This window comes from Elephantulus edwardii, unplaced genomic scaffold (assembly GCF_000299155.1).
Source record: "Elephantulus edwardii isolate Elephantulus edwardi_28Jun2011 unplaced genomic scaffold, EleEdw1.0 scaffold00015, whole genome shotgun sequence".
Lineage (NCBI taxonomy): Eukaryota > Metazoa > Chordata > Mammalia > Macroscelidea > Macroscelididae > Elephantulus > Elephantulus edwardii.
Genome location: NW_006399765.1, coordinates 21,567,674 through 21,584,089, shown reverse-complemented (window position 1 = coordinate 21,584,089; position 16,416 = coordinate 21,567,674). Strand labels below are relative to the sequence as shown.

At 50.2% G+C, this 16,416-nt stretch overlaps 1 protein-coding gene across 1 annotated transcript in view; it reads left to right on the top strand.

Moving 5' to 3' along the window:
• The window catches only part of PREX1 (phosphatidylinositol-3,4,5-trisphosphate-dependent Rac exchange factor 1), a 211,849-nt gene that overhangs the window by 111,880 nt on the left and 83,553 nt on the right, over positions 1 to 16,416 (top strand). Inside the window, exon 7 of the mRNA XM_006881749.1 lies at positions 3,744 to 3,845. Within this exon, the coding sequence (XP_006881811.1) occupies positions 3,744 to 3,845 (102 nt within the window). The remainder of the gene's footprint in view (positions 1 to 3,743; positions 3,846 to 16,416) is intronic.

Here is a 16,416-nt window from a genome sequence, read left to right as displayed (position 1 = left end):
GGTGCATGTGCCATCGAGTCAGAACTGACTCACAGCTGACTCGCCAGCAGATTTGCAGAAACAGTTAATCACATGGGAAATGACTCCTGATCCTTCTTCCACAGAGCAGCCGGTGGCTTTGAACTGCGTGCCTTTGGGATTGCAGAGCAGCTTCTAACCACTAGAAAACCTCCTACAAAGGTTACAAGTTAGCAAACCTCTTGGACCATGGCTTCTTGGTCTCCTGAAGTCCCTGGGAGTCAGAATTGACTCGGTGGCACTCAGCAGACTTTAACGAAGCCAGCCCGGCCTTCCTGCTGTTGGGTAGAGTCTAACTCCCAGCGACACTGAAGGACAGAATGAAATGGTCCCATTGGATTTCCATGACTGTAAATCTTAGTGGGAGCAGGCTGCCCGTCTTTCTTCCATGGAGCAGCTGATGGACTCGAACCACTGACTTTTTGGTTAGCAGCCGAACACTTATCCAACTATGCCTCCAGGTGACCTGCAGCAACAGCACGGCACATGGCCATCTGCTTTTTTTTTTTGCTCAGGCTTGTGTGTGTGTGAAGTCAGTTTAGCTCTGACCCTTGTTCCACACCTTGCGCCTCCTCTGACCCTCGTTCCATGCGCTTCTTCTGACCCTCATTCCATGCGCTTACTCTGACCCTCGTTCCATGAGCTTCTTCTGACCCTCGTTCCACACCACGCGCTTCCTCTGACCCTCGTTCCATGCGCCTCCTCTGACCCTCGTTCCATGCGCTTCTTCTGACCCTCGTTCCACACCACGTGCCTCCTCTGACCCTCGTTCCATGCGCTTCTTCTGACCCTCGTTCCACACCACGTGCCTCCTCTGACCCTCGTTCCATGCGCTTCTTCTAACCCTCGTTCCACACCTTGCGCCTCCTCTGACCCTCGTTCCATGCGCTTACTCTGACCCTCGTTCCATGCGCTTCTTCTGACCCTCGTTCCACACCACACGCTTACTCTGACCCTCATTCCATGCGCTTCTTCTGACCCTCGTTCCACACCACGCGCTTCCTCTGACCCTCGTTCCACACCATGCGCCTCCTCTGACCCTCGTTCCATGCGCTTCTTCTGACCCTCATTCCACACCACGCGCCTCCTCTGACCCTCGTTCCACGCGCTTCCTCTGACCCTCGTTCCATACGCCTCCTCTGACCCTCATTCCATGCGCCTCCTCTGACCCTCGTTCCATGCGCTTCCTCTGACCCTCGTTCCACACCATGCGCTTCCTCTGACCCTCGTTCACACCATGCGCCTCCTCTGACCCTCGTTCCACACCATGCGCTTCCTCTGACCCTCGTTCCACACCATGCGCTTCCTCTGACCCTCGTTCCATGCGCTTCCTCTGACCCTCGTTCCACACCATGCGCCTCCTCTGACCCTCGTTCCACACCATGCGCTTCCTCTGACCCTCGTTCCATACCATGCACCTCCTCTGACCCTCGTTCCACACCATGCACCTCCTCTGACCCTCGTTCCACACCATGCACCTCCTCTGACCCTCGTTCCACACCATGCTGTTTCCTCTGACCCTCATTCCATACCATGCCTCTCCTTTGAGCACACCCGCTGCAGCCCGGCCTTCATTCTCCAGCTGCTGCACTTTGAGGTGGCTGCCCTTGCTTCTCTGTCTTGTTTCAAACAAGGCTGTTTTGAATGTCCTTGTTACTGTCTCCTGGTGTTTATATGTGACAGTTTCTCTACACCAAAGATTGACAGACGTTTCTGACAAAGGCCAGAGAGTGAATAGTTCGGGCACTGAGGCCATGTGGCCTGTGCTGTAACTCAGGGCTGCCGTTGCAGCCAGGGAGAAGCCATGGGCCCGACGTAAATGCCCGGATGTGGCTGCATGCCAGGCGGACTTGAGTAACAGAAGCAGGCAGTGGACAGGGTTTGGCCTGCGGGCCTTACTCTGCCAGCCCTCATTCTGGGCCGTGTGCTGGGTTGTAGACTGTACTTGTGCTCACCTCTCCTTAACCGGTAACCACTGGCTTAACCAGTAACCACTGACTCCTGGTGACCTCTTGTGCAACTAGCGTTTTCAGTGACTGATTTGTCAGAAGTAGATTGCCAGGCCTTTCTTCTGAGGCACCTCTGGGTAGACTCAAACCTCCAGCCCTTTCAGTTAACAGCTGAGTGTGTTACCCATCTGCACTGCCCACAGCTGGACTCTCCTCGCTTGCTGTCAGTGCCTGTCGTGTTGATGCTGACACATGGTGACTCTGTGCATGTGGAGCAGAATGGAAATTGGTCTGTTGTCAAGGCTGTGACCTGTTGGTAGCAGGAGTACAAGGCTTGGCTCTTGAGGTACCTCTGAGGGGGCTCAAACTGCCAGCCTTTTGGTTTGTAGTCTAATACTTAACTATTTTCACACTGACCAGCTGCCCCATCAACTCCCTGAAACCAAACCCAGTCCATGCCATTGTGTCAGGATCAACTTATAACCACCCTCCTCTGAGTTAGAAGTCTGTAATTCTTTACAAAAGAGATTGCCTCATTTCTCTTCTGAAGAGCAGCTGGTGGATTCGAACCACCAGCCTTTTAGTTGGCAGTGCGATAATGTTAAGGACCGTGCCACCAGGGTTCTCAGCCCCCTTGCTCACTGCTGTTTGGTCGATTCAGACTCCTAGCAACTCTTCGCTGGGTTTCAAGGCTGTCAGTCTTAGTGGGCGGGAACTGCCCATCTTCCTCCAGTGTTGTGGCCAATGGGTTCAGTGTGCTGGCGACGGGCACCTTGTGTTAAGCAACACAGCACTCTGAGGCCTACACAGGACGAACTTGGCTCCCCTCTGTGTTGCTACTGTGTATCTAAATGATTGTGTGTAGCTGCATGTGGAGTGCTTCCCTGGCTGTTGGGAGCAGAGGTGAGGCCCCAGAGGTTCTCCGGTTCTCCGAGAGATTTTGGGTTAGTTTTATTTAATTATTATTAATTTTAACAAAAATTTACAGAGATTTTGGATTTCCATCCATTCATTGTTGCACTTTTCTCCCTGCCCACCCCTCCCCCAGTTTGCTCTTCTCTTTGAAAAGTAAAAGAAAAATTCTTTCATTGTTATACATTCCCTCCCCCCAAGTCCACTCCACTATGCAGCCTTCGTTCTGGACTCCTATCATGACAATAATACCTAATCATACATACCTTTTAATCAGTTCTCTCTCTCATCTGTTTCAATGCAGTATAATTTATCCCATCTTTTTCAGTCCCCCAACCCCTAAGTCAGTCCCTTTTTACAATAGTGACACTATGCAGTATTTCTCCTTTTGTGACTGAGATATTTCACTCAGCATAATGCCATCCAGGGTCATCTATTTTGAATAATATTTCATGAGTTCCTTGTTTTTCCAATGCAGCGTAGTTTGCCATTGTGCGAATATACCACAGCTTCTCTGTACATTCGTTTGTTGATGGGCACTTAGGTTGTTTACAACTCTTTGCTATTGTGAACAAAGCCGCAATAAACATGGGTGTGCAAATCTGTTTGGGTGGCGGATATCGTTTCTTTGGGGTATATTCCAAGTAGTGGAATTGCTGGGTCCAATGGTATTTCTATTTGCAACTTTTTGAGAAACGCCATACTGCTTTCCACAGGGGTTGCACCATTTTACACTCCCACCAACAGTGAATAAGGGTTCCAGTTTCTCCACAACCTCGCCAGCATTTATTGTTTGCTGTTCTGTTAAATTTTGCTATTCTGACTGGGGTGAGAGTTTTAACAAAGCTCTTCTGTCCCTTGCAGAGCTGCATGCTCCTGGGAGGCCGGAAGACCACGGACATCCCTCTGGAGGGCTACCTGCTGTCTCCGATTCAGAGGATCTGCAAGTACCCGCTCCTTCTCAAGGTGAGATGCTCATCACCTTCACTCTCTGCACTTAACGTGATAGAAAACCTGGGCCTAGTGGACTAAATTAAAAAAGTAAAACTTGTTTACACAAATAAGCTCCCCATTAGGGGCAGTGTCTGCTCTTCTCTAGTCAGAGCCAGGGTCACGCCAAGTCCCCGGGGTCCTATTCCTTTCTCTTGTTTGGCTCCGTGGTCCCCTGTTTGGCTTTGTGTTCAGCTCAGGAGCAGCAGATGGATCCAGTTACTCTAGGCCATGCTCTCAATTACAAGGTCAGCAGGGAAGAGTGACCCTCTGTTCTGGTAGCTCAAACGAAAGTCCTGTCTGAGGCTGTGGCCATCCGTGGCGAGGGGAATGTGATATTTGGAATGGTTTGGGCCCAAGTCACAGGTACTTCACTCTTGAACCAATCACATGAGAGAGACAGTGTTGTATGTTTTGATTGGTTGAAATACTGTCAAATGTCTCACTTCTGATTCAGTGGTGGGAAGTGTTGCTCTCTTATTGGCTAAGATCTGGGTCACCTTTGAATCACTCTGAGCAGGGGAGTTTTTGGCCTCACACTTGGGTCATGGTCTCCAACTTGGAACCAGTCACTAGATCTGATGGCCCACACACCTGGAAGAGAGTTGGTAGATGCAGGATGGCTGAACAGACCGCCATGGGCCACAACTCTGCTGTTCCTGTCTCTCCCAGCCACTGGGGTGGTGTGTAGGTCAGGACAGACCAGGGAAAGATTGGGCAGCGTGGAGGGACACCCACTCAGATTCAGAGTCTACTTCTGTGCACATCCCAAGGTGGGTGGGCGGTTCTGCTACCAGCCACTGTTCTCGGCCCTTGGAAATGACAGCTGTTGGCCCAGTCTGCCTAGGCTCGGTCCTGAAGGGGTCTCATCTGGCAGTTGTTTGCTAGCAGTTCTCTGCTGGGGTTGATTTGCCAGGAATGGGGGGATGGCTCATTTCTGCGCCGGATTCCTGCACACTGGATCTTCATGTGTCCCTGACCCATGAACTGGATGAGCACAAAGGGGACACAGGCACATTTTTGAACTTGACTTTCTCTCAAGGAGGTGGGTGACCCAGTACTATTAAGTGCCCAAGAACTGTGACAGGATCGCACAGCAGAGGGTGGGACACAGCTCCCCCAGTGCTCCCACAGACCTGATGGCTCTTGATCCATCACCAAACCCAACTCACAGCCGTTGAGTTAATTCTGCCCGTAGAGACCTCAAAAGACAGAATAGAACTGCCCCATTGGGTTTCTAGCACCCATCTTTCTCCTAAGTAGCTGGTGGATTCGAACTATTGACGTTTTAGTTAACAGCCAGGTGTCTAAGCACTGTGCCATCAGAGCTCTTGTGAGTCTTAAGAGGGTTCCCAAAGTGCTGCAGTTGTGCTGGCTGCTGTTTTGACCTAAACAGGGTGTGGAAATACCCTCACGTGGCTCTGGAAGAATCTCTAGGGGAGCCTGGAAACTGGGGTCCCTTGGATTGGACTGGGCTTCTTTTGATCTGTTTAGTGTGTCATCAAAATGTGAACCAGTTGTCAGCATCTAAGAGGCAGTTTGTTGTGGTGAGGAGCTCTGATGCATGGTCATGTGTTCAGCTGCTAGCAAAAGGTCGGTGGTTTGAACCTACCATCTGTGGGGACAGAGACGTGGTCATCTGCCTCTGTAAAGGTTTCAGCCTTGGACAAACCTATAGGTCAGTCCTATAGTCCTGTAGAATCACTATGAATAGAATTGACCTGATGGCACTGGGTTAGAGTGGGTTTTTCAAGGTGGATTTTAGAGCAAGTCTGGCAAAGTATGGCCTGTAGGTCAGTCCAGGCTTTGCCTCTGCAGTCTGCAAGCTGAGAGTGATGCGTAAATTTTAATGGGTTATGAAGAGGGAGGAAAATGTAACAGAGACCGGATGTGGCTGACCAAGCCTGAAATATTTACTGCCTGGACTGTTACAGAAAAAAAAAAATAAATCTGACCTTTACAGAGAATATCTGCTGACCTCTGGATTGGAGCCATTGCCTGGCCTCGAAGTCTCACTCTGCTGCTTACCAGCTGGGTGACCTTGGGCAGTCACTTCCTTATACCTCGGTTTCCTCCTCTATAACACCGTCTGTGCATAATAATACTTACAGGCTAATTGAGGAAGCTTTGCTGGCCTAATGGCTAAGGAGTTGTACTGCCAAACCAAATGTTCTTTTTGTGATGATGTGTTGGGTTGTAACCCTCTCATAGTTGACCCTCCAGTAGCTTTTGTAAATCACAGGACATTGTTCTCTCTCAGAGCAGTGGGTGGATTTGAACCCCTTGCCTTTGAGCTGGCAGTGTGATTCTTTACTCACTTGGCCACCAGAGCTCCATCATGGGGTCTGGGCAGTTCATTTCCAGTGTGCTTCCCTCTGACCACTGGATTGCATTGCATATCGGGCGTCTCCTTGGAGAATTCCGCTTTCAGAGCTTGGTGATCAGCGTTGTGGACCTGTTGCGTCTCTTTGATGCATGGCTTCAGACGTTAATGGCCTTTGCATGGTGGCTGGTCTGCGTCATCTTCCCAGGATTTCCAGACCTTCAACCTCTGACCCGTTAGAAGAGCTGCCTACTATGGCTCTGGTCCTGGGTCCCAGAGACCCCTGGTGTCAACCCTGTGGCTTCTTGGTCTTGGGAAACCAGTGGCCATTTAGAGCAGTAACTCTTGCAGCAGCTTTTAACAGCAGTTTGCCTGGATTGCACGGGTGAACTTGAACCTGGGGTTTTGGGAGCCTTGTTCAGCCCTGGAGGCCAGAGCTTGGCCTGGTGGCATTCCTGGGCGCTGCATTCCCAGGAAAGCAGAATGACCGGGACCAGAACCAGCAGGTACTGAAGGAGGAATGGTGGCCCACAGGGAGCAGCCGAGGAGGCAGCTGTAGGCTTGTTCTTCTGAGCCGGCAGCTGTATGCACTGCCCAGTGTGTTCGGTGGAGGCGTGCTTCACTTCCTCCATCTCCAGCTGTGTTTATGGGGCCAGGAGAGCCCTGGGGTCCAGCCAGCAGGACCTTGGATTCCAGAGGGGACGCTATGCTCCCTGTCTGACTGAGCTGCTCACAGTGTCCTGACCCTTAGTACCCGCAGCTGGAACGTTTGCATCAGAGGCCAGCCAGCCTGAGGGGAGCTTTTCATGCCCCTCCACTTCCTGCTTCCGTCACATTTTCCATGGATCTGTCAGCTTGGGGTGGCTGAGCCTGAGCCCCTCAGCCCACCCACTCCGACCCTTCTATACCCCTGTCCTTACAGCTGTTCCTGCGGCCTCTGGTGCCTTGTTGGAGCTGAATTCCGAGTCCTCGAGGCAAATGGGCTCAGAAGCTTTGGTTCTGAGAGGGAAGAGGCAAGAATGAGAGCCTCTTTGGGAACAGCCCCAAAAGGCTGAACTTGAACATCGTCTAAGAATAACTGGAACGTTCTATTTCAGCTCCTCAGCCCAGGCCTAGGATAGACAGTTGGCATTTCCCATCTTTGCTGAGTTTTCCGTTGACGTTTCCAGGGAAATAATTCTGCGTGGGGCAGTGGCCCTGGCACTCGGGTGGCAGGTGTCTGAGGGCACCCTGACTGTCCTGGTGTCCAGGTCTTGTTCGATACTGACCCTGGTGCAGCTTGGGCCTGCATGACTGTGTGTGTTAGCAGGTTGTGAACAAGATGGACCCAGTCTCTGCCCCTCAGAGCTTCCAGGTTTAGACTGGCTGCTGGGGGTCCTGGGGCTTCATGGGGTACATGACACTAGGAGTGGTGCTGGGGCCAGCTGAAGGTATGCTCCCTAAGGGAACAGTGGCCATTCCAGGGTCCACTGGCTTCCGTGTACCTCCCACCTCTGTAGCTGCTTCCTCCCCACCTGCTGGCTGGTTTCTCCATTTCCTAGACCTCCAGACATAGAGATCTCAGGGCTCAGACCTGGCCTTTGCTGTCTCTAGAAACTTTCCACGCAGCCACTTCCACTCTGAGGCCTTTTGTTGTTTATGTTTGCAGTTTGTCCGCAGAGTTTTGCCACAATAAATTTTAGAACATTTCCATTGTCCCCTCAGTAAAGTCTGGACCCATGAGCAGTTGCTTCTGCTTCTCTCCTCCTGCCCCCTCCCGCCCTTGGCAACCACTTGTTTACTTTCTGTCTCTATGGGTTTGCCTGTCCTAGACATTTCATCTCTGTGAAATCATGTAATATGTGTGTGGCCTTCTGTGCTGGGCTGCTCCCACCCAGCACAGTGTTTTTTTTGGGCTCATCCATGTTATCAAATGCCACCCTCTTCCCCCCAACACTGAAAAATCACAGAGATGATAGTAACACATTGTGATCACAGACCCAGGAGAGGAGCTTTTCTTCACATCGTTTGCCGTCCTGCCTTGCATTCTAATGTGTGAGTAGACCCCGCATTTTTGTTGTTATTGTCATTGGGTAACCCTCGACACTGTTTACAGAACTTTCCATCACTCCAAAACAGAAATTACCCATTAAGCAGTAGTTCCCAACTACTCTGCCCCAAGTTTCATTTCACTTCTTTAACTGGTCAAATAATGTTCCTGGTATGAGCAGTAAAGCTTCCTAGGGGGGGCTCTGATGGCCAGGTGGCAAGAAGCTGCGTTGCAATCCTGAAGGCACATGGTTTGAGTCCATGAGCTGCTCCTGGGCAGAAGGATGAAAGATCTTCTCCCATGTGATTCACTGTCTCTGAAAGAAAACCCAGTGGAGAGGCAGCTGCGGGTCGGTTCCGATTCAAAGGTACACAGCAGCAGCAAGTATGAGCAGACCGCAGTTTTGTTTGTCTGCTTGTTAGTTGCTGGACTTTTGGGTGGTTTCCTCTTGTCAGTTGTTGTCATTTGCCATTGAGTTGACCTTGGCTCATAGGCAGACTGTGAGCAGCACGTGGAATCCTTGCCCTGACTTCCACCATCTCCCGCTCTCCGTTACCGCGGTCACTGCATTAGCCCTTCTCTTGGAGGGTCTTCTCTTTTGAGACCTTACCTAACATGATTCCTTTTTCTAAGGCCAAGCTTCTGGACAGTATGTCCAGAGCTTGTGAGACAAAGTTTTACCATCCTTGACTCCAAGGAGCACTCTGGTTGCACTTCCTCCAACATAGACCTGTATATTTCCTCTGGAAATCCAGGGAGTATTCAGTGCTCTTTGACAGCACCACAGTCCAAAGGCATCAGTTCTTCCATATAAATGATGCTGCTATAAACACCTGGATGCAGGTCTCTATGCTGATGACTTCGTGCTGGTCCTCTTCCCTCAACTCCTGACGTGTCCACGTGGATGCCTCACAGATGTCTGTTGCTTACAAATCTCCAAGGCTGAATGCTTGATTCTTTGCCTGGACCTGCCTCCCCTCCTTGTCTTCACGATGGCCTCTCCAGCCTTCTAGCTGCTCAGGCCAAACCCTGGTGTTGCCTTTCTATTTTTAATTTTGTTTTACAAAAGACATTTAAAAAAAAAAAGAAAAGCTGCAGTACATGCAATTGTGAGGACTGAGAGTAGTTTTTTCATAATTTTAGTTTATTGTGAATTGAGTACAAGTTTGCAGAGCAAGTTGGTTTTCTGTGGGATCAGTCCTCCAAGCTTGGTTTGATGACAAAATCCTGCTGGCTCTACCTTCAGAGTTTGTTTGGAGTCCCAGCCTCCGCTTTCTTGGACAACGCCAGAGTAACCAGAGGGTGCCTCCCGTGCCCTTGGCCTGTCAGTCTCATTTTGACATGGTAGATAGATGGGAGCCAGTTCACGTCACTCCTGGGCCTCCTCTAGCACTCTGAAGAAAATGCAGGTTTTGATCATTGCTGTTGCCAAGGCCCTGCTTGATCTGGGATATGCTTTCTCTCTGAACCTCCCCACCTTGAACCAAAGCTGCCCTGTAGTGCACAGTGGGAAGCCCATTGCTGTCAAGTCAGTTCTGACTCTGGCCAACCCTCCGTTGAGTTTCAAAGGCTGTAAATCCTTCTTGGAACAGCCTGCTGTATCTTTCCCCCAAGGAGTGGTGGTAGGTTCAAGCTGCTGAGCTTTTGCTTAGCCCCACGATTCCTTCTAATCATCACTTTGAGAAGAGAGTGGAAATGCTGCTCAGTTGAGATGCCCGCTACTTCCGGATGTGGAAATTGGAACTCTTTAGGTGAAAAGTCTGAATTTTCAATTGTCAGCCTGATTCACGGTTCATCCACCGATGTGGGGTCAGACAGAGCTGTCTTATCTCTGTCAGAGGCTCCAGCCGTTTGTGTTGGGCTGTTCTCTGTAGAATGGCTTCCCTGGAGTGACCTTAGGTGAGTGTGTGGTGACTGATGTCACCCGAGCCACCTGTGCCTGCCTGTGGACGATGAAGCCATCACCAGCCTCAGCTTGAGGGCTGTGCTGTCATCTTGTCTGATCAGTAGAGTGGTTGAGGTGGGAGTCTGCACTTCTAGGCCCGAGAAGGACCATCTCAGGGAGTCAGGGGAAGATATGGTGGAAGGGATGGCGGGGAACGGCGGGGAACAGTGCATTTGTCTTAGATGATGTGTAAGAGTGCTTTATCCCAGGGCTTTGCACCTGTTCCTCCCAGTTTATCAGGGCGAATGAAGCAAAACTGGATGACCTTAAATTTGCAAAATATGAGTGCCTGAATGGGAAAGTTAGGAATGCAGGCCCTACTCAAATGTCATTCCCCTCATAAAACAAGGGCAGTGGGATCGTTACGTTGCAACCATCTCTGAGTGAGGTGAGAGCTCTTGGAGGTTCTGGACGGAGGAGGGCCATGGCCTGCTTTGGTTCTTTGGCCCCTTTGTGTGTGGAGAATGGACTGCAGGGGTGAAGGTAGGGCCGGTGGGGAGGGTAGAGGCAGAGAGACCAGTGAAGAGGTGACTTCAGTGGTCCAGGCAAGAGATGATGGTGCAGCCAGACCAGGAAGATGCCAGTGGAAGGAAGTGAGTGTATTTTTGAAGGCTGTTGGTTCACATATCATGTCCCCATTTTATAGAGGATTTTAGGGGAGCTCTGGTGGCCTAGTCTGTATGGAGAAGCTCTGTCTCCCTGGCAGTTCAAATCCACCAGCTGCTCCCAGGAAGAAAGCTGGGCAGTCTCCTCCCATGGTGCCTTGGGAACCTGCTGGCGTGTCAGCCGGGAGGTGCTTCCAACTCTAGGTAGTGAGTACATAGGATAGTTATTTGTCTTTATGTTAAGTCGCCAAGGTTCTTTATGTCTTGTTCTGGATACTTTGTGTCATTGTGCTAGAAATGAGCCCCCATCTGCTGGAATCTAGCAGTGTCACAGCTACCAGGTGTCACAGGAAGTCAGAGGTTCCATTGCCATGGCTCCTGTGCCCTGGCTCTGGCTCTGCCCAGACCGCAGTACCCACTGCTCCATCCTGCCTCTCGTGCTGAGCGCCAACACCTTGTCCACAGCCGTCCCAGCAGCCCAGCCTGCACCAGCCTTGGTTCAGTCTCTTTCCTGTGTGTGGTGAGCAGTGCTAACCTCGGGGTGGGGCATTTGAGGAATGCAGCATCCTCCATCAGTGTGGGGGGCCTGCTTCTCCTTCTTCGTTTCAGAGCCAAGCCCATATGCCACCTCTTCCAGGCAGGCTTCCCAGATTACTCTTCCTAGGACTCCTCCCTGCATTTTGACTTTGTACCATCTTGAATGTGGTATGAAGTCTGGATGCTGAAATGCACCACCATTTCTTCTTAGCTGTGGGACTGGTGGTGAGGTCCTGAACTTCTCTGTACCTCTGTTCCCTCATCTCTGGAATGGGATAATAGTTACTCCTTAGGCTTGTAAAAAAGATTAAAGAACATTTACTGACATGCTTTGCATCAGTCACACGTGGTAAATGTTCACTGCTCCAATATTGTAATAATTTTCACTTTATAATTGCCAGCCCCTCCGTGCACTTATCAGCTCTGCCTGTTTGGGAGGTGACTTAATGCTGTGCCTCAGTTTCGTGCCAAAAAGTGCATAAGTCATACACTGTTGTGAAGATTACATAATAAAGTACAAATTTAAAATAATATTTTAATTGCTCTTATTCCAACTGAATATACCTAACAGTTACGGGACAGATATTAGGTAAATAATAAACATTTTGTTGTTAAACTAAAAAAAAATAAAATATGTGAATGCAGCCATGATGCAGAGTACCTCGAATGCATCGTAAGGCTTAGCAATCCTTATTCTCTCAAAGGGAGCTCGGGTGGTTTGGTGGTAAGGAGCTGCACTGCTGACCGAAAGGTGTGTGGTTCGAACCCATTGATTATTTCACAGGAGGAAGATGAGCAGTCTCGTTCTGTGTGATTTACTGCATCTGAAAACCCACTGGAGGGTCAGCTGTGCGTTGATTGTAGCTATGAGTTGATTCCATCTTGACAGTACATAGCAACAGCTTTGTCTCAAAGCCCCACTTTGTCCACATACCATCAGTATAACCTGGTCCATGCTATGCAGACGAGCTGGGCAGCGTTTAGCCCTTCGGGCCTGGTCCTGGCATGACATTGTTAGTAGACCTGTGCTCAAAAGAGTAGCTCTGGAGGCCTAGCGGTAAAGAAGTTGTGTTGCAAAACCAAAAGTACATGGTTCAAATCCACTAATTACTTCACAGGAGAAGGATAGGCTATCTCCCATTCAATTTACTGCCTCTGAAAACCCCCTAGAAGGTCAGCTGTTGGTCACTTCTGACTTAACAGCTCACAGCAACAGTGACAGACAGGCTCAAAGAGGGGAGGTGACGTCCCCAAGATAGCAATGTGTTCTCAGCAAAGCCAGCCCTGAACTCCCAGGCTCCAGTTCTCTTCCTGCAGCCTCTGCTATTCCACGTGGAAGGAAAGAGTCGAGGCCACAAGGATCCATGGTGTCCCCACGCTGTAAATCTTTTGTCTGTGGAGCTCTGGTTTTCCCAGCCTTGGAGCTGGGCCTCAAAGAGTTCATGTGGGAAATACATTTGTGTGAGGTTTGCTCACGCGGCAGCTTTTCACTTCTGGCTTTTCTTGGACTTCCAGATGTTTTTCACGTCTTAAATTTTTTTTTTAAGTGGTGATGGGTTTCCTGGCAGTGCCTCATTTGCATCCTTCTGTTCCCCGGATGATATATGTGGACACCCCGGAACGGGCAGTGCAGGAGAGGTGTGAGAGAGTGGAGTCTGGGGCAGAGGTCTGCGCGAACAGAGACAAAAGGGGGATGCAGACTCACCTCTTCCTTGGATTTGGCTAAGTAGTTAGTGCGTTTGGCTGTTATCTAAAAGGTGAGAGATTTGAATCCATTCAGCGGTGCCTCCGGAGAACAACTTGGCATTCTCCTTCTGGAAGAGCAGCTACTGAAAACCCAGAAGAGCTCTGTTCAGATCTGACACATGTGGTCACCAGGAGCTGACGCTGACAGCAAGCACTTGGTTGGAGTTTGGAGTTGGCTGAAGGTTCAGAAATTGGGCATTGCTGTATCTGGTGGTTTATTGGTAAGGAATTGCACTACCAACCCAAAGGTACGCAGTTTGAATCCAGGTGCTACACGAGGGATAGCTGGGCGATCTCCTCCCAAGCAATTTGGAAGTTTGAAAATGCCTCTGAATATCTGCTGGAGAACCAGGTATGGCTCGATTTTGACTTGATGGTATACAACAACAACAACATTAAACCCAAAGGGGCTCTCTCTGGTGGCCTACTGGGTAAATAGTTGCCCTGCTGTCCCAAAGGCAGGTAGTTCAAATCCATCAGCTGCTCTGTGAGAGAAGGATGTGCGATTTATGGCCTCTGAAAACTTGCGAGAGGGTTAGTTGCGAGTTGGTTCTAATTCAGTGGCACACACAACAGCAGTGTTTAATCCAGAGCCCGTTGATAATGGCCCATGCCCTCGCCTGCCCCTGCCTGGTTTGCTGCTTTGTGAAGACATCATGGTTTCACGTCCCCTTATTTGCGCATAACTCCTCCTGACTTTGCACTGACCCTAAGTCAAAGCACATGGTGGACATCAGTATGTCTTCCGTCTTTGTTTTCCTGCTGGTCTGCGGACCCATCTTCTCATGCTTTGCTTGGCAGTGACTGAAGACCTAAGTTGCTGTCTCTGTGACCTTTATATTTCTAACTTTGAAAATCCAATTTAAACTTAAACTCAGTGCTGGAGTCCATTCTAACACACACTGAAGTGACTTTGTTGGGAAGAATAGAACTTCTATGTAGATTTCCCAATGCTGTGAATCCTTACACAGTAGACTGTCACCTCTTTCTCCCTTGGAGCAGATTTGAACCACTGACCTTTCAATTAGCAGCTGAGTACTTAACTGCTTTACCACCTGCTCCCAATTTAAATGTGCTAATCCCAGTTAATCCTAGTTAACCTCAAGGCAGGTTTGGAGGCAAGTGTGACATCCACTTCCTAAACCGCATGCCCCTGGAAACTCTTAGGAACTTGGAGAAATGAGAGTCACAGAAAGGCCTCAGGTCTTTTGTTCATAGAGTCGCTATGAGTCATGCACATCTCGACGGCAATCAGCAGCAACAGTTAAAGAAAAGGAAGAAGGAAAGCAAACCAGGCAGACCCTGTGGAGGCAGGACTGCAGGTACAGCGGTATCCAGGGCTCAACAGCATCAAAACCCGTCTCCTTCCCTCCCCTGGCCTTTTTTTTGTGTCGGGTTCATTCTCAGGATGCTTCCTTCTCTTGGGAACACTGTTGGTTACAAGCTGCCTCAGGCTTCTATCCAACCAGTACAGCCACCGAAAAGAGGGTGCGTCTTTCCCAACAGCATTACCCACAGTCTTGGGCCTGATTCTTATTGGTCAGGGTGGGACCCAGTCTCCTTGGGCCAGTTCAGTGGCTGGAGCCATTCCCTCGGGCTCCATGGCCAGAGAGATGGCGTGACACAGAACGAAGTGCTTTTCTGCTCCATCTCCCCTCTCTCTTTATTTTGTTCCTGCCCTGCCTTCTTTTCCTCTGGACCCTTGGCTCTTGCTCTAGAAACCCCCTGGGCCTCTAGGGCTGAAGGCTGAGTAAGGAAGGAGGTTCTCACTGCAGTTGTTAGCTTGGAGCCTAGTTTGGCCCGGAGCTGGAGGCCTTGTGTCCCCCTGTGAGTCCTGGTGGCCCCACTGCAGATATCTGCCACACCTTTGAGGCCTGCTGGGGCTGCTAGGAACAGGCGCCCGTGGGCAGGCGACACGGGAGATAGGTATCGCACGGAAGTGCCCTTCTCTGCACTGACATCCTCTCTTCTAGGAAGCCTTCACCTCAGCTCCGCTTCTCAAAACCACATGGTGCTCACTCGAGGGATGGATGCTGGGGAAAGGCCACCCAGCCAGACCCTCCAGAGGCGTCCACCACCAATGTGCAGGGAGGCCCTGGACTTGCTCCCTCTCCTCTCTGCACTTCGGCTGGTTGTTTTTGTTACGGGAACATCCAGTCCCCACAAACCTATCTTGGACGAAACATAGCCAAGATAGTTCTTAGAAGCAAGGATGGTGAGGATTTGTCTCACAAGGGTCATGTTATCAAGGGGGGAGAAAGACATCACACTTGGTGAAGTAGTGGGCAGCGAAAGAGAGGAAGAACCTCTCTAAGAGAGGATGACATAAATAGCTTGACATGGTGACTGTAACCATGTGCTGATAACCACAGACTATTTTGGTTAGCAGCCAAGTGTTGACCCACTGCGCCACCAGGACTCATTTCAGAGCTGCTAAGGGTGCTGTCCCCTCACCTTTCCAGGCATGATGTCCTCCAAGGACTGGCCCCTCTTAATACACACTTGAAGTATATGAGAGAGAGTTTCACCACCATTGCCGCCAAGTGGCACCCTCGATTTATGACCCACAGCAAGATAGATTGACATGGTGACTGTAACAGTGGGCTCAGGTGTGTTGGATCTGGCGAGGTTGGCCTAGGGTCACTGTGAGTCGCAGTCAACGCGATGGTACATAACAACAAGAAACAGGGGTCATGGGCCTTCATCTCACATGCTTTGATCAGGAGGGACCATTCCCTGGAGAAAGACACGTGCTTGGGAAAGTAGAGGGCTGGTGGGAAGGAGGAAGAGCCGAGGAGGCGGTTGACACGGTGGCTGCAGCAGTGGGCTCGACACGGCAGTGATTGTGCGACGGGGTGGGACATGTCGCTGTAGGTTACAACCGGATGGATGGCCCCCCCACAGCAACAACAACGACATTGCTGCCGGCCGCTTGCTCACTGCTCACTCAGTCAATGCTGAGTGGAGAAAGAGTGCAGAGGCCTTCTCACAGAGCTTTGCTCCCAGCATCCTCCGGGCCTTGACTCCCTCTCGGGAGCCCTTCCGGCTTGTTCAGCATCACCCTGTTCCTCCCCTTCTCTGATTTTTAGTGAGCATTTTCACCACACTGTGTTCTGTGGGCTTTTTTTTTTTTAAAGTTTTTCTCTAGCTTTAAAATAAATTATTCTATATACTGATTTATTTACAATGTTTAAATACATTGTTTTTCACAAAAGATCCTTCCCATTTCCTTCACCCCGTCACCCATAGAATTGTGCAGTCCTATGATTAACACCCCAAGGCACCCCGCTCATCCTCACCCCTCTGCTTCCACTCTCCCCCACTTTGGATCCTCATACTCATTCTACAATAATGGTTTTTTT